The sequence below is a fragment of the Phalangium opilio genome, unplaced genomic scaffold (genome assembly GCF_054372755.1).
Source record: "Phalangium opilio isolate 3A_F unplaced genomic scaffold, DU_Popi_V2 ptg000329l_1, whole genome shotgun sequence".
Lineage (NCBI taxonomy): Eukaryota > Metazoa > Arthropoda > Arachnida > Opiliones > Phalangiidae > Phalangium > Phalangium opilio.
The window spans coordinates 5,896,135-5,914,123 of NW_028324226.1; the positions used below are offsets into that span (position 1 = coordinate 5,896,135).

The 17,989-nt window shown below is 38.4% G+C and overlaps 1 protein-coding gene and 2 long non-coding RNA genes across 4 annotated transcripts; 1 reads left to right on the forward strand and 2 right to left on the reverse strand.

Moving 5' to 3' along the window:
- Positions 1 to 5,304: 5,304 nt before the first annotated feature.
- Positions 5,305 to 7,761, forward strand: LOC149610527 (uncharacterized). 2 transcript variants are annotated; one of them, XR_016376588.1, is made up of 4 exons: positions 5,305 to 5,892; positions 5,991 to 6,168; positions 6,238 to 7,524; positions 7,621 to 7,761. It is a non-coding gene; the product is annotated as an uncharacterized LOC149610527 (long non-coding RNA). The 2 variants fall into 2 exon arrangements; XR_016376587.1 differs by having other exon boundaries at positions 5,306 to 6,168.
- On the reverse strand, positions 6,908 to 7,856 carry LOC149610528 (uncharacterized). The gene is made up of 2 exons (XM_089858993.1): positions 7,631 to 7,856; positions 6,908 to 7,556 (listed from the first exon to the last, which is right to left on the reverse strand). The coding sequence occupies exons 1-2, from the start codon at positions 7,854 to 7,856 to the stop codon at positions 7,000 to 7,002; spliced, it is 783 nt and encodes a 260-aa protein (XP_089715119.1). The 3' UTR covers positions 6,908 to 6,999.
- A 1,893-nt stretch (positions 7,857 to 9,749) lies between these two features.
- On the reverse strand, positions 9,750 to 11,084 carry LOC149610529 (uncharacterized). The gene is made up of 2 exons (XR_016376589.1): positions 10,335 to 11,084; positions 9,750 to 10,241 (listed from the first exon to the last, which is right to left on the reverse strand). It is a non-coding gene; the product is annotated as an uncharacterized LOC149610529 (long non-coding RNA).
- Positions 11,085 to 17,989: the final 6,905 nt, after the last annotated feature.

The following is a 17,989-nucleotide window of genomic DNA, read 5'->3' on the forward strand; positions in this document are numbered from 1 at the left end:
CTTTGATCCGAGTTTAGTAACGCCACATTGTCATCATCAGTCTCGAAATTGATTTCCATGGCAGCTTCCACATCAGCCATCGCGTGTTCAGTTTCGATAACAATTTCTTTCCCTTGTAGCGCATTTTCATCGTCTTCACTTTCGGCCTCCGATACTATGGTTTCTAGCTCGTTCGCCTTTTTAGAAGCCTTCCGTTTCTTTTCAACTTCTTTGGAAACCGACAGCTTCTCGTGATATTCTCTCATGTCTTTTAACACCGAAAGCGAGTTTTCGAAAGCATCGGCGTATGTTTCAAAATCGCCCAATAGCTCAGTTTCGTCACGCCACGGTTTGAAGAGGATCAGTAGAGCGTGACAATACTGTTCTTTCTCCTCCATCGGGTCGTGAATAAAGTGCTCTATTATGTACGGCTTAATTCTCTTTCTCATGAAACCCAGATTGTTTTTCAACTGGATGAGATTCGCATTTTTCTCGACACCCTCGGAGCGCATGGCATAATCGTAAAACTGACCAAATTCCCGCAAACTAAGATTTTCCAAGCTGTCGGGACGATTCGGATACTTGTCGTCGACGAACCCTTTTTGGCAAGTGTCCTTGCTTTCGGGGTCAGTTTCCCTCAAACGAGCGAGTTCCTTGTAACCTTTCAAAATTCTCGATCGGTTTTCTTTCAAGTTAGTGTTTATAAATTTAGTGCTGTCAGACTTGTTGTAAAGGTCTTGGCCCAGCATCATATCGAGAGCTTCATAAATTCCTATTTGCTTGCACGTCAAAGATTTCAATCTATAGGCAAATAATTTTTTGGACAAACTTTCGTTGCCTAACTCGGCAAAAGTTTGGTCCATGTCAGCCCGGTCTCCCTTTGTCACGTAAGCCGTAACATAGTTTGCCACTATTTCCGATTTGTCAGCGACAAATTGCAAATCCATGTTGGCTTTGGAAGCCAATAGTAGCGTTGGATTATAATCATTTATTAATTCTTCGTGCTGTTTTCTCGGCAAGTCGTACAACCGTTTCTGCACCTTTTTCATTTTACGGTGACGAGTAACTGATCTAACGGAATTCATAGTCGCTACGTTTGTTACGTTACGAGGGAAACCGTAACGACACACTCTCGATCCTTTTTTAGAATTTTTCACCTTCTTGTAACAACTGGAGGTGCATTTGTGAAATTGAAATTTTTTTACCAGCCGGTGCAATTCTGGACTTATCGATGCGCTTGGCATCGAACACGTGACGTGTTTTTGCACGTAATCCAAAATAGTCTCGGGCGAAGAAGTTCCAATCTTTGGAGCGTCCTTGGCCCACAAAAGCATGTGGTAGTGAGGTAAACCACGAGATTGGTATTCAACCCGCCAAAAATGATGTTCTATCATGCCAAGAACTGGATTTTGCTTACACAAGACAAAGTTGTTTAGCAGCGACCTCACTTTGTTGTGAAAGTGCAAATTTACGCTAAGCGGATCCAAATTCAACAATTCAGCCACCGTCATCGACTCTATTCCTGGAACGTCTGAATTCACTTTTCTCAAGTGATCGTGCAGTTCCATATCATCGTATTCGGCCGGATTAAAAGTTAAAAGCCAGGTGGGAGGACCAAATTCCCGAATCATCGCTAAAACGTTTCTAAGAACTTTATACCAGTAGTCCTTAGTTCCTCGAATATGACCCAAGAAAGTAGCTAAATTACTCTCAAGTTCTTTATCGCCAGATTCAACGCGACTGAGCAAATTTTCAACCCCAATAGGCATGGGTTTTTTTACACGAAGAACGTAGTTCAAACTGCTAGAAATCGCTTTCATTTCGCATTCTTGATAAGAATGGAACAGATAGGCGTAATCTCGTCTAAAAATTGGACTCTTGTTCAAAAAACGGGATAAACGATACTCGGTTTCCGTTATTTTCCCAAATGGTCTATCATCGTGCTTGCCAAAGCGACCCTTAGGGAACAAATGAACAAAGCTCATGTATTCCAAGTTTTTGTCCCAAGTGCTAACTGGCTCGGCTTCGACGCGCTTCATTTGGTAAGCGCCCAGTAAATCTTTCGGTGGTTGAACGTTCACTGGATGAATAGAGTAATGATCGTACAGATCATTGGCTTCACCCTCAGATAGTTTTCGCAACAAAGCCTCGGGCTGTGTTAAAATTTTGTAGGCGTTGCCTGGTGCAAGCCTAGACTGATTTTCATCCTGCTCCTGTATGTTCGAAGCGTTTTGGTCACCTTGGACGTCGTGACTACTATCCGCTGGCCCTTCTGTTTAAAGCGCAGCGGAAGCGCGTGTCAACGCATCGGATACATCATTAATTAACGCAAGTGGATCTGTTACGCTCAGTAATTCTTCGGGAGTCAATGAATTTTCATTTCCATCAATTTCTTGCGTGCCACAAATATATTCCTCATTCATTGTCGAAATATCAATGTCTTTGTAAAAAGGGTTTATCTTTTTCAGCACACTGAATGCTTTCAACACTTTTTCGAGGCAAACAACCTGTTGCCAAACTTTTTTGTCCGCTGTGGGAACGCCATTCACCAAGATATGCAGTTCGTGATTTTTGGGCACCGTCTTGGGAATCATCTTCAAATTTTTCTCCACGGGTATTGGAAGATAAATTACTCTTCCCTTCAAAGCTTTAACCGTGCCAAATTGCATGTTGGAGTTGGTTTTAGTGCCTAACCGCACCACAGTGTGGAAGGCTTTCACAAGTTGAATTAAAACTTTCTCGAACATGTTTAAATTGGTGACATCTGGCGGAGGATTGTCAACTGCCAAGTTGTTCAGAAAACTTCTGTTGGGAACTTTACCCTTTCCCAAATCCGTAGCGCAGTAACGACATAGAAGCATGTCCGCTTCTCTAGCGTCCGAATTATTCATTATCCAGCCAGCTCTTAAAATCAGATAGGCCTCGTTCTCAAAAACAGCACTGTTTACCAATTTTTCTACTGCTCTTAAATCAGATTTTTTCAATAATCTTAAACAGCAGTCGCAGGGCGTGTCGTGAAACTCGTTGGTGTTTAGCATTGCCCGAGCGAATTGATTCTCGTAAAGACTCAAGATTTCACTTTCATCGAGACTCGGCCGAGGAGCGTTAACGCTTCCTTCAGGAGCATCGTTTTGTTCCTTATTTAAATTTTTCCCACGTGTAGCAAGGGTTTTCCTTAATTCCGCCATGACATTCGTCACAGACTCGTAATCACCACTTTCAATTTCAGTTGAGATTTTAGTTAACGCGTTGAGTAACGCTTTGACGTGATAAATATTATTCAGAATATTTCTAATTCCCGAATAGTGAGGAGCCAGTTCAGCGAAAGCACGCAAATAACTTTGGCACTCTTCGCTATCAGCGCAGTAAGCAGTGTGTCCTAGGAACGGAACTATTCTCACAACTATTTCGTCTCCATCTGGTGGTATAAACACGTTTGATTTTTTGCAAAATTCTTTTCTTAATTCGCAAAGGTCCAAATCAGACTCAAAAATTTTAGTCAAAGATTTTTCATTCGCATTGGCAACTGTGTTTACGAAAGCTAGTACTTTTGCAATGGCTCGAGTTCGAACATTACAAATATCACTGCATTCCCAATATACAGTTTTGTTTTGGGTTTCAATAAACCCACCTTCATTGATCACAAAATTTGCTTTTGGATTCTTCTCTTCAGTTTCAACAATGTTGAAAAGATTCGTAACATCTCCCGATTCATTAACTTGTAAAACTAGTTCAACATTACTAGTTGCGTTATTGTTTTTCATGTCAACGATATTTCCCATTTCGTCAACAAACAATTCTTTAGTCGAAGTGGTAACACGGTCTCTCAGAACTTTTCGTACACGACCATCAGAATCCAATTGAAAAATTTTGCCGTAATGTGACTCATCGTCATTTTTCAATATTTTACCATTATTTCCAATCGGATAATAGGTAGTTTCATGGAAATAGGCCTCTTTCATGCTACTGTGAAGCCTTTTACCACCCACAACTTCTGTCAAATTGTCACAAGTGACTGACCCAATTTCTTTGATTTTTTTGACAAAATCCTTAAATTCACTAACTATCCTCGTTACTTGGGCGTGGTAAGCCGAATATAATTGCCTTTTGAAATGCAATATTCTACCAGCTAGCACTTGGCATTTTAGGTTGTGAGAGATAGACTTCGTGCGTTGTTTTTTAGTCTCACCGTTGAAAGACTCTGACGCCGCCAGTCTTTCAGTTAGACGTTTGACTAGAAACCTTTTATAGCTTTCAGCTATAATTTTTTTGTTTTTCGTTTTGAAAATTCCCGCATTGAGAAGCTTTTTTGCAAAACCAAACTTATCTTGTTTAGTGGGTTTCATATATTTTTTTTTTATTTTTTGATTGGGAACCCACATTAGTAGTGCCACCACGTGGTTTAGTCCAATTTTTTTTTTTCGCAATACCAAGGCCAGATTTACGCGCAACTTGATTATTTGCGTATTTTCTCTGAAAGCACTCCTTCTTTTTCAAATAGTGCTTTTTAAGGCAAAGTTGCCTACTTTGCTTCTTTTGCAAAGCTTTACTCTCAGCTTGCAATTTTAAGTTAGCTTCTGTTCTAGATTTCCCCATTGCAAGGCGTTTTTTTTTCCGCTTAGCTTGTTCTCGAGTAACCATTTTAAATAGTCAAGAATGGCTGTCACAATAATGTATTTAATAATATATTGCAACGGGTTTTGCAAATATGTTTGTTACACCCAGCAGTTCACAAGGAACTTTTTAAGAACTCTTTGAATTGGCAAAGGTACACACAGAACCCTTTAAATTTGCAAAGGTACACAAAGAAACCCTTGAATTTGCAAAGGTACACAAAGAAACCCTTGAATTTGCAAAGGTACACAAAGAAACCCTTGAATTTGCAGAGGTACACAAAGAAACCCTTGAATTTGCAAAGGTACACAAAGAAACCCTTGAATTTGCAAAGGTACACAAAGAAACCCTTTAAATTTGCAAAGGTACACAAAGAAACCCTTGAATTTGCAAAGGTACACAAAGAAACCCTTGAATTTGCAAAGGTACACAAAGAAACCCTTGAATTTGCAAAGGTACACAAAGAAACCCTTGAATTAAGGTACACAAAGAAACCCTTGAATTTGCAAAGGTACACAAAGAAACCCTTGAATTTGCAAAGGTACACAAAGAAACCCTTGAATTTGCAAAGGTACACAAAGAAACCCTTGAATTTGCAAAGGTACACAAAGAAACCCTTGAATTTGCAAAGGTACACAAAGAAACCCTTGAATTTGCAAAGGTACACAAAGAAACCCTTGAATTTGCAAAGGTACACAAAGAAACCCTTGAATTTGCAAAGGTACACAAAGAAACCCTTGAATTTGCAAAGGTACACAAAGAAACCCTTGAATTTGCAAAGGTACACAAAGAAACCCTTGAATTTGCAAAGGTACACAAAGAACCCTTTGCAAAACACTCAGATTTCAATGATGTAGGTAATAATGAAATGTGAGTAATAAAAAATAGGCTTATCATAAACTTTAACAAAAGGAAAATTGGAAAGAAAAAAATAATTGAGCACAAACGATGTATGAAGTTGGTTTAAATAACCAACTTATTAACCCATAAAATACTTCTAAATATAATTTGAAGTAATAGATATAATTAAATACAGGTTTTTAATAGAGGAATACGAACCTTAAGCCTGGCTTCGGAAAGTTGCCGCCTAAAAGTGAACTTTGAAGAGGCAGAGTTCGTAAGGGTGTAGCCCACTCGATCACGCAAGTGCGTGCAACTTGCGTGATCGAGTGGGGCAGTGAGCTCAAAAATAGGATAATGTGCTCCCTGAGTGGGGTGTGGTAAGGGCGAAAAGCCGAAAAAAAGTGAACTTTAAAGAGGGGGAAGGTGCCCTATTAAAAATCAAAATTGCGGCTGTATGTAAGGAAGTTTTACTAGTTAAACCTTGTTTAAATCTATCACATAAGGGTAGTTTTTAGGTTTTAACGGGCAAAATTATAATTACATTTATATCATAGAATTGAACGTTGTTGAACAAACGATTATTCTCCTTTTGGAGTATATAGAGTTTGTAGAAAGTGGCAGAAAGAGATGTTAGTGGAAAGAGCCCAAGTCTTAAAGTATAAGTATGCAGTCATAAAAGGGAAGAAAACGGTTTAAAAATTAAAGCAATTTGCTTGAAAACAATGACATGAGGTGAGATGTTTGTTTGAATATTTTTGGAAATTTCAAAACATGCTCCTGCAAATCTGTGTTTTATGTCAGGATTGGTTATAAACCCAGATTTCCCATTCATGGGAGCTTCACCTGATAACAAAATTTCTTGCGAATGCTGCGGTCTTGGATTATTAGAAATCAAATGCCCTTATTCAGTAAGAGAAATAAAAATAGACGAGTATGCAACTACGAAATCTTCATGCTTGGAATATTGTTAACAAACGAAGAAGTATAAACTGTCCTCTAGTTACGCTTACTATTATCAAGTACAAACCCAAATGATGATCCGTGATAGAAGTTATTGTGATTTTTGTCATTTGGACACTGAATGAAGTCAAAATTGAAAGAATTTTACCTGACTGAACTTTGGGAAGAAATAATTCAAAAATGTACAAAAAATTTTTACAAGTGCATATTATTAGAATTGGTTTGTAAGCATTTTAGAAGAAATGTTCTCTATAATGGCATTAGAGAAATTCCAGTGAACTCTCTAGCCGCAATTGTAAAAATCTGGTCAATAAAAAGTATTGTTATTGCGGTAAAGGGGAAGAGGGGAGAATGATAGCTTGTGATAATGAGAACTGTGATAGAAATAGTTTCATAATAACTTTCATTACATATCTTTAAAAATTACAAAGGCCCCAAGTACAAAATATTTTCTAAAAACCAACCCAAAAACCGAGGTAGAGGTAGACCAGGAAAGAAAAAGTGATAAAACTTAATTTGTGATAATTTTTATTCCTTCCACCTTAATTGTGCAATAAAAAATTTAAAATTTGCAAAAATATACTATGAACATCTTAAATCTAATCAAATGGTACTACAGAATTGATGGAAGGCAAGTATAATAAACGGTCCTCGTTTCATTTGATTGTATTTTTTGAAGTCTTCATAAAAATTTATATTTTCTATGGTTAGATCAGTTTGAATTTCGGCAGTTTTGTATGTATTATTGCTTGTCTGACTCGATGCCTCCACCATTTTAACATTAGCTTGAACAGATGCATTTAAAAAAAGTGGTACGCATTGACAAGCAACTTCAGTTCTTCCAGAATCTTCAATTCTGTCTTCAAGAATGCTTATTTCCATAATCACAGAATCATCTAGACTGTCTACCGTTAACACAGAATCATCTTGACTATCTTCCGTTAACACAGAAACGAAGAGATCATTTCCCAATGATGACATTGAGATCGCATTTTCACTTTTTGATTCCAATTCTCTCTTCTTCTCAGAACGCTCTAAATACCGATTATGTAAATCTAGTCTAGATTTTGGAGATCTTAAGCTTTGCACACTTCTATATCCCAGGAAAAGTGATGGAACCCAATCAGGGTGCGTCTCATCCTCCAAATTTGATGGTTTTCCTAAATTAAAATACATTGCATTAATGAAAAAATTTTAAAACTTGTACCATTTCTTTAATTTTAGTATTTCTTACCTGAAATAAAATGACGACTACATATTCTATGCCATTTCTGTATTAGATCAAAAGTTGAAAATTTTTTTTCAAGATGAAGGGCGTTAACCCAAGCCTGCCTTCTTTTACGCGAAAGTTCTTCAATATAAGGCCCATATTTCTTATTTACACAAGGAAAACAGTAAAACGAAATCCCCTTATCTTTTTCCGTGCGACTTTTACACTTAAAAACTGAACAATAAACCATTTTTAACTAAAATATTAATTAAAATTGCTAAGCCTGTGCCACTCTATGAGGATTTTAAAGGAAAACTCATTTGTCGTCTGCTACGTCAGACTCACTCAGAATCTGGCAGCCCGAAACCGGAAATAAGCACAGGACAGTGGACATTGTCCAATAAAATTTTAAAATGTCCCATAACTTTTTTTTAAACTATGGACAGTTTGACCAATGAGTATCCCGAAATTTTGATATCTTGACTATGGAGAAGCGAGAATATTTTGGCACGCACACTCCAGTTACAATGTCCTATAAATTTTCGAGTCAAATAGGGGGTCACTGGACACACGTCCTATAAGAAATATTTCTTATTTCCAACCCTGACTGCAAACCAGCAAAAACAATTTTGATTGGTCGGTTACGAAAGTTCTAAAGACCACCACTAACCTAGCTAGCGCTGAAGACGAATTATTGGGGGCAGCACTGTAGAGCGTCTTTTTTCAAAAAAATTAATAATCATAACTGTCAAAAAATATAAATTTAATAAACCAAAACTTTTTAAAATGTATTAAACCAAAAATATTTAAAAATGTAATAAAACAAAAAATATTTAAAATGTAACAAAATAAACATTAATAAAACTTGTTAAAAGTGTTTGAGATAAATTATAAATCTGGGGTCCATTAGTTAACAAAATAAGGTGTGCTGTCATTACTTTCCTTGGAAAATCACTGTTAACGACAGTGCTTTTTCTTATGTTTAATAGTTTGCAAGGTATAAAAAGATGTTACGTTGGCGAGAAATATGTGGATATCTTCTGTAGAAAGCGTGGTTTTTCATAAAGCCTTACCTAATTTAAGATTTTAATCATTTGGGTAGAATTATTAGTTCAAAATATTCCTAAATCCAATTACAGTCAAAGCTTCCTGACATTTAAAATGTAGTTTGGTCTAAAAGCTATAAGGAGCTAACAACTGGCTAGGGGGAACAGATAGTCTGACGTCACACAGCCCCTCTCTGGTTGGAATTTTTGCGAGTAGAATACTGTTTCCAACCGTTAGGGGGGATGAAACTCCAGTAAGAGATAGAAGGGTGTGACGTTTCAGGGTCAGAACTGTTAGCTCCCTATTGTCTCCGTCATGAGTTCCCATATCAGAAGGGGAAAAGAAGTATTATATTCTTCCCCATAATATTTATCAAATTATTATTAATTTATTAATTTCTTTATCAACTTGCGTTAATCATTTCCTTCCTAACATAACTAATTAAAAGATTATTAATTTCTTTATCAACTTGCGTAAATCATTTCCTTCCTAACATAACTAATTAAAAGATTATTAATTTCTTTATCATCAACTTGCGTTAATCATTTCCTTCCTAACATAACTAATTAAAAGATTATTAATTTCTTTATCAACTTGCGTTAATCATTTCCTTCCTAACATAACTAATTAAAAGATTATTAATTTCTTTATCAACTTGCGTAAATCATTTCCTTCCTAACATAACTAATTAAAAGATTATTAATTTCTTTATGAACTTGCGTAAATCATTTCCTTCCTAACATAACTAATTAAAAGATTATTAATTTCTTTATCATCAACTTGCGTAAATCATTTCCAATCAAAAGATTATTAATTTCTTTATCAACTTGCGTAAATCATTTCCTTTCTAACATAATTAATCAAAAGATTATTAATTTCTTTATCAACTTGCGTTAATCATTTCCATCTATTATTATTATTATTAGTTCCAAACCATTGTTTGTTGGATGGCTCACTAATAGTGGTTTTGTTCGAAACTGAGCTTCATTCATGAAATATTACATATAACCACAATTAATATAACTTGTTAAAAGTGTGTTTGAGTTAAATTATAAATATGTAAACTATTAATTAAGAAAATAAGGTTTGCTGTCAATACTTTCCAGAAAATCACCGTTAATGGCAATAGTATTTATTGTATTTAATAGTTTACAAGGTAAACAAACGTGTTACGTTGGTGAGGAATATGTGTATAAATCTTCTGTAGTGAGCGTTGTTTTTCATAAAGCATTACCAAATGAAACATTTTAATCATTTAGGTAGAATACAAGGTTTTAATTAATACAATGGAACCCTGATTTGAGTAAATAAATAACGGCATTTTTAACTATCACTACTGTTACCTATGCTTACGAAATAAATAAAGCATAAATTCATAGCATAATACAAAGCAGACTTCGAAGACAGAGCATATATGAGGAAACCAGGATGGGAAATAAGATTGACGGGCCTGGTGCACTATGGCTATTGTTTTGACCAAGGCTTAGAGAAATTAATTCACCATGGCTGCCAGGCTGCGCACCACGATTAGAAGCATTAAAGGGGCTGAAGCGACCAAGGCTTAGCGCAATTTCACGGGTTTCACCGCCTTAAAAAAAGTGGCAAGTTTAGAAACAGATTGTGGGACAATAGAAAGGTGGAAAATTATGAAATTAGGCTTATATTAAAACTTGAAACCTACTTTATATTATATTTAAAATCTATCCATCAGCAAATCCTCAAAAAATATGAAAATGACAACGATAAAGGACCCACTCTCAAATTTTTTCCCCTTAAAAAAATGGCGACCACAAACGGGGTATTTGTCACGGCGGCAATATTAAAGCAGTCTTATCTCACTACCGATAGGGCATTTCAACCAAAAGGCATTAAGAAAAAACAATCGGATTAATATGACGCAACTAAACGCAAAAAAAGGCCAATTTTGGTCGCGCTGCAATTTTCTAGTAAATCAGTCTATCCATGCTTAAATAACGCAGATTGGGGTAATTTTGAAAATTTAAAATTAAACATACTTAAACTTAAAATTAATCAATGAAAGCTGGAAAGCACAAATACTAAATATGAGGCTTTCATTTGAAACCGTTTTCAAATCAAACAAACGTATAGTTATTTCATGACGGCTTCCACAAAAAGGCTATCTGTTAAATTTTTCCCATGTTATTTCTATGGAAAATTTCATGATTTTCATCAAAATATCGTAAAATTTTTATGGAAATGAAAACCACCCTTAGCAACTTTATTTTTTATAAGAAAAACTAATGGATGGATCTTTTTGAAATTTTAACCACATATTTAGGTCCCGAATTGTAGTTCTGTGGAATTTTTTCAAAGCAGTTAATACGATACAAAAAAAGTTATAACCAATCAAAAAACCATCCTTATACATTAAAGTCGGTATGAGGTCTTATCTAAGAGAGCTATCGCTCTCCTAGAAATGTTCCAGGCCGTACCGTCGCAAACCATTCTGTAAAATGTTCCAGGCCGTACCGTCGCAGACCATTCTGTAAAATGTTCCAGGCCGTACCGTCGCAGACCATTCTGTAAAATGTTCCAGGCCGTACCGTCGCAGACCATTCTGAAAAATGTTCCAGGCCGTACCGTCGCAGACCATTCTGAAAAATGTTCCAGGCCGTACCGTCGCAGACCATTCTGAAAAATGTTCCAGGCCGTACCGTCGCAGACCATTCTGTAAAATGTTCCAGGCCGTACCGTCGCAGACCATTCTGTAAAATGTTCCAGGCCGTACCGTCGCAGACCATTGTGAAAAATGTTCCAGGCCGTACCGTAGCAGACCATTCTGTAAAATGTTCCAGGCCGTACCGTCGCAGACCATTCTGTAAAATGTTCCAGGCCGTACCGTCGCAGACCATTCTGTAAAATGTTCCAGGCCGTACCGTCGCAGACCATTCTGTAAAATGTTCCAGGCCGTACCGTCGCAGACCATTGTGAAAAATGTTCCAGGCCGTACCGTCGCAGACCATTCTGTAAAATGTTCCAGGCCGTACCGTCGCAGACCATTCTGTAAAATGTTCCAGGCCGTACCGTCGCAGACCATTGTGAAAAATGTTCCAGGCCGTACCGTAGCAGACCATTCTGTAAAATGTTCCAGGCCGTACCGTCGCAGACCATTCTGTAAAATGTTCCAGGCCGTACCGTCGCAGACCATTCTGTAAAATGTTCCAGGCCGTACCGTCGCAGACCATTCTGTAAAATGTTCCAGGCCGTACCGTCGCAGACCATTCTGAAAAATGTTCCAGGCCGTACCGTCGCAGACCATTCTGAAAAATGTTCCAGGCCGTACCGTCGCAGACCATTCTGTAAAATGTTCCAGGCCGTACCGTCGCAGACCATTCTGTAAAATGTTCCAGGCCGTACCGTCGCAGACCATTCTGTAAAATGTTCCAGGCCGTACCGTCGCAGACCATTGTGAAAAATGTTCCAGGCCGTACCGTAGCAGACCATTCTGTAAAATGTTCCAGGCCGTACCGTCGCAGACCATTCTGTAAAATGTTCCAGGCCGTACCGTCGCAGACCATTCTGAAAAATGTTCCAGGCCGTACCGTCGCAGACCATTGTGAAAAATGTTCCAGGCCGTACCGTCGCAGACCATTGTGAAAAATGTTCCAGGCCGTACCGTAGCAGACCATTCTGTAAAATGTTCCAGGCCGTACCGTCGCAGACCATTGTGAAAAATGTTCCAGGCCGTACCGTAGCAGACCATTCTGTAAAATGTTCCAGGCCGTACCGTCGCAGACCATTCTGTAAAATGTTCCAGGCCGTACCGTCGCAGACCATTCTGTAAAATGTTCCAGGCCGTACCGTCGCAGACCATTCTGAAAAATGTTCCAGGCCGTACCGTCGCAGACCATTCTGAAAAATGTTCCAGGCCGTACCGTCGCAGACCATTCTGTAAAATGTTCCAGGCCGTACCGTCGCAGACCATTCTGTAAAATGTTCCAGGCCGTACCGTCGCAGACCATTCTGTAAAATGTTCCAGGCCGTACCGTCGCAGACCATTGTGAAAAATGTTCCAGGCCGTACCGTAGCAGACCATTCTGTAAAATGTTCCAGGCCGTACCGTCGCAGACCATTCTGTAAAATGTTCCAGGCCGTACCGTCGCAGACCATTCTGTAAAATGTTCCAGGCCGTACCGTCGCAGACCATTCTGTAAAATGTTCCAGGCCGTACCGTCGCAGACCATTCTGAAAAATGTTCCAGGCCGTACCGTCGCAGACCATTCTGAAAAATGTTCCAGGCCGTACCGTCGCAGACCATTCTGTAAAATGTTCCAGGCCGTACCGTCGCAGACCATTCTGTAAAATGCTCCAGGCCGTACCGTCGCAGACCATTCTGTAAAATGCTCCAGGCCGTACCGTCGCAGACCATTCTGTAAAATGTTCCAGGCCGTACCGTCGCAGACCATTCTGTAAAATGTTCCAGGCCGTACCGTCGCAGACCATTAAACAAAATGTCCCAGACCGTACTATAGCAGACTATTAAATAAAATGTCCCAGACCGTACTATAGCAGACTATTAAATAAAATGTTCCAGGCCGTACCGTAGCAGACCATTAAACAAAATGTCCCAGGCCGTACCGTAGCAGACCATTAAACAAAATGTCCCAGGCCGTACCGTCGCAGACCATTCTGTAAAATGTTCCAGGCCGTACTATCGCAGACCATTAAACAAAATGTCCCAGACCGTACTATAGCAGACTATTAAATAAAATGTTCCAGGCCGTACTGTCGCAGACCATTAAATAAAATGTTCCAGGCCGTACTGTAGCAGACCATTAAACAAAATGTCCCAGACCGTACTGTCGCAGACCATTAAATAAAATGTTCCAGGCCGTACTGTAGCAGACCATTAAACAAAATGTCCCAGACCGTACTGTCGCAGACCATTAAATAAAATGTTCCAGGCCGTACTGTCGCCGACCATTAAATAAAATGTTCCAGGCCGTACTGTAGCAGACCATTAAACAAAATGTCCCAGGCCGTACTGTAGCAGACTATTAAACAAAATGTTCCAGGCCGTACTGTAGCAGACCATTAAACAAAATGTCCCAGGCCGTACTGTAGCAGACCATTAAACAAAATGTCCCAGGCCGTACTGTAGCAGACCATTAAACAAAATGTCCCAGGCCGTACTGTAGCAGACCATTAAACAAAATGTCCCAGGCCGTACTGTAGCAGACCATTAAACAAAATGTCCCAGGCCGTACTGTAGCAGACCATTAAACAAAATGTCCCAGGCCGTACTGTAGCAGACCATTAAACAAAATGTCCCAGGCCGTACTGTAGCAGACCATTCAACAAAATGTTCCAGGTCGTACTGTAGCAGATAATGCTTAAAAATGTTACAGGCCGTACTGTCACAGATAATGCTTAAAAATGTTACAGGCCGTACTGTCACAGATAATGCTTAAAAATGTTACAGGCCGTACTGTCACAGAACTTACTCTCGCAGACGATTCTAAATATTCTTAAGGTTACCCTAAATGTTTATAGGACATTCTAAAGCTGTGAGAGGCCAGGTCGTTTAATAGTCTACGTTGACACTGATAGGTCTGAAAATCGCGACATAACTTGTTAGATTTCGAGTTCATCGAGCCTGAAAACATCACAAGACGTTAAAACCACTAAACCAACTTGCTTACACAAAGAGCAAAAAAATGGTCTCTCATCTTTTTCCATTTACCAAAAAACGTCATCTGTGGGACGTAAATTTCGAATAAACTCCGCGTTCTTCCTTGGCACCCGAAGGCTTATCCAAACGGATAAGAAGAAGAAAAAAATCTCCAGAACTGATGGCAATATTTTTCTACTCTAAGAACCCCCATTCCCTTCCAAGTGAGTTGCGTTGTTTTCTAAGATAGCGATTCATTTATGAACACAACCCAATCAACCATGAATATGGAACTGCCAATAAAAGATACTATCAAATCGATTATGGAGTCACGACTCACTAACAATTGATTTCGATAAATATTACGAGTTGCTCTTGTCCATTATATTAACGTCATAGTCTTGATAGGGGGTTAGAAGTTGCCATTGTACTTAGTCCCACACACCTGCTAGGCACAATGGACTCGGGACTGATCAATTTTCTTTATCTTGGACATTAATGCAATAAGACTTATAGATCAATACCAAAATCAAATTATGTAACGAATGAATCTCAGATTTCCTGAACGTAGATTATGGATTACGTGTAACAATTTCAGCCTTGTGATTCAGTCAGTCACAGATAACCGAATTTAGAAAGAACAAAAACTGAAGTACAGTACTCTTTTCAAATGTATTGCCACAGGTTTGGCAACCCATATTTAAGTTGAAATTGAGGGCAGACGATAATAATCCTCTCTGACAACAGAACATTGCATAAATTCCTCCAGAGAAGCAAACACCACAGGGGTGGAGTCTTGGGTAAATTCCCTCTCGCCAAGAAGCTAGCCTATTGCGTGTAGTGAACTCGGGCTCCGTTTGACGTTGCCTTCTGGCGCGAGGGAAATTACCTAGGAGGGTGGTCTCCGCCTGTGGGTTGGTTTATCCTCAAGTGATTAATGGATTTCCCTATGGCTAGCTAAATATTCTGGGTAGAATAGTATATATTCAGGTAGAACGTGTTATGAAATAGGATATTTTGGCTTTGGGGGGCTAAAGAATAACGTGAATTCGTGCGGATCGATTTCAGATTTCTTTTCCCGACTTGGGTTTCCCTTTAGTGTTAGCAGGGATCGTTCTGTTGGTATCATAGCGGTTCAACCGCTAAATTGCCTGTCCTCTCCAGAAAAACCGATCTTAGGTAAACATAGTGCCTGTCCCTTGCCACTAGAGCCTAGATAAAATATGATCTCGTTCGTCCACACTTTCATTTCCTTTTCTACTACAATTTCCCAAGAAAATATCCACAATCCCTCGCTATTCTTATACTATAGAATAAATATTTCACAATTTAAAGCACTCTAGAAACTTTTATCATTAAAATGACGAAATATTTTGGTAAATAATCCATTAAGTTCCCTCTAGGTATTTATTTGGGATTTAAAACTATTTTGGGGCTAGCTGGTTACTGAGAGCTTGTCATGAAGTGACGTAGGTCATAGATTCTCGTAAAGCAACGTCTGGTGAGGCGCTGTCAAAGGCTTAGTACAGACTATATAGTTAGACTAGCTGTTACCCGCGGCGTCGCTCGCGTGTAATAAGAACTTCCATCAAAATGATATAATGAATTGGTAGATTTTACCGATGACTAATATTTTTGTAGCACCCTAGGAGCGAAGGCACTCGGTGTTGCCCGTCAGCCCTTCGGGACATTTTTTATTACTTTTCACGCGGACATTATTCCATAAAGAAGGGTTTTTAAGTTTTTGGCCGCCATTTAAAAAGATGGCAACAAATCGAACCCAAAAGATCACTCAGCCCGTCCATAGGTTAAAGGAAACCACTGTACTAAATATTTGCGAAATCGGTTGAAAGTGAAACGCGCAGACTTTGTTGCATAGAGAAGATTTTTTTTACAATTCTGGGCGCCATTTTTTAAGATGGCGGCGGATTGGAAATGAGGTGCATTAGTAAAATCACTACTGCGAAACGTGCTGCCAAAATAGTCTTCTTAACTTGTGTCACCCTCTCCTTCAAAACAGTCTGGGAAATAGCACACTTCCTCTTATCCAAAACCAGTTTATTAATTGCTTGGACTAGTTTTTTAGTTCAAAAAGTGGGGTTACTGGTCCTCGGGACCAGTTTATTAATTGCAAATTTATAGGAGAACAAAAGCTGGGACCACTCCGGAGACCAGTTTATTATTTAGGACACTAGGGGGGTCACTGGTCCCAAGGACTAGTTTAAAAAATATCCTTATTTCCCAGACTGCTTCAAAATACGTACTCTGTAGTCTGCAAGAAAACTAAGTCGCTAGTATCTTCTTTAACATTACACATGCGTACGTGGGTTCAATTTAAAACAATCATTATTTTGTACCTACTTTCAAGTAAAACAGTAAAACCTTATGTATTGAACTTTCCCTTTAAAATAAACTAGGTCAACTAAGTTATAGTGTTGACTTCAACACTATAAGTATAGACTTCAAAGGAATTTATTAATAAACAATAATATATATATATTGATTTATGTTGAAGATTTTCAAATTTGTTATAGCTTTACTTCCGGAATGGAACTTCGCTTGGAAAATATTTGCTTTACATAAACTAATGTTCTCTCTAATAAAACCCAAGAAAAAACTTTTGCATAACTTCACTACAAATCACCCTGGTCGAAGGGGAAGGATACGTGTTACACCAAAAAAAGTTAAACTTCAACGGCCTATAGTATAAACAATAAGTGATATCTAGTTTATTATGGAGAAGGTATAAGTTGCCTAAATATTAGCGTGCCATAGTCATAGTCCCCCATTCAAAATACAATGGGGGACGTAAAAGGAGGCTTAGCTATTTCGCCTCTCCTCAGTCGGAGAATACGTAATTTTCGTCAATTCTCTACTTAAGAAAATTTAATTAATTATGGCACTTCTTTATTCAGGATAAAAATTATATATATCCCAAAACAATATTTATATTTTCATAGCTTCGACGATCGTATGGGTTACCCCTGTATGTCGGTTTCTCCCTGAACATTGAAGCACGGCAGAGACAACATTTCTACAGGCGCCTATGAGAAACTAAGGTATAAAGTTCACCCGAAATGTTGGCTTTTCCCTTATAGCATTTTTTGCAGTAGTATAACATTTATATAGGCTTTCAAGGCACGCTAATGCATATTTTTAACCGTTGGTTTTAATGGAATGCGTAACAGGTCTTTGTCTAATGGGAAACTAATGGAACATTAAATAAAATGATTTTAAGATAGTAATCTAACCGAAAAAGGGTACATACAAGTCTTTCTAATTTCGTTAAGATTAAATTTTACAATAACCTGTTCGTGTGTAGAAAAACTTAACTGAAAAATAAGCACGTTTTTCGTGACCACTTTTAAAATCTTCCCTGACGTTTAATTACGATACTCCATGACCTTTTTAGGCCCAATTGTCATTATTATTCATTATTCTACATAAACTTAAACAATTGCGTTTAAATCGCATTTTTTAATAAATGGGTCCGTTTCTCAAGTGATGTCTGGGGTAAAAGGGGGATGGGCCAAACAACGCATTAAAAACGTCACTTATCACGCCACGAGAAGATTACATGTTGCACACCTTTATCCCCCTACAGTAGGAATTATACTGTTTGCAGCATTGCTCATTCGAGAGAGTAGTGTATGCGTACTGTCTTTTTGTATGCGGCCCTGCTGACTCTCTGCTGGGCTTAATTA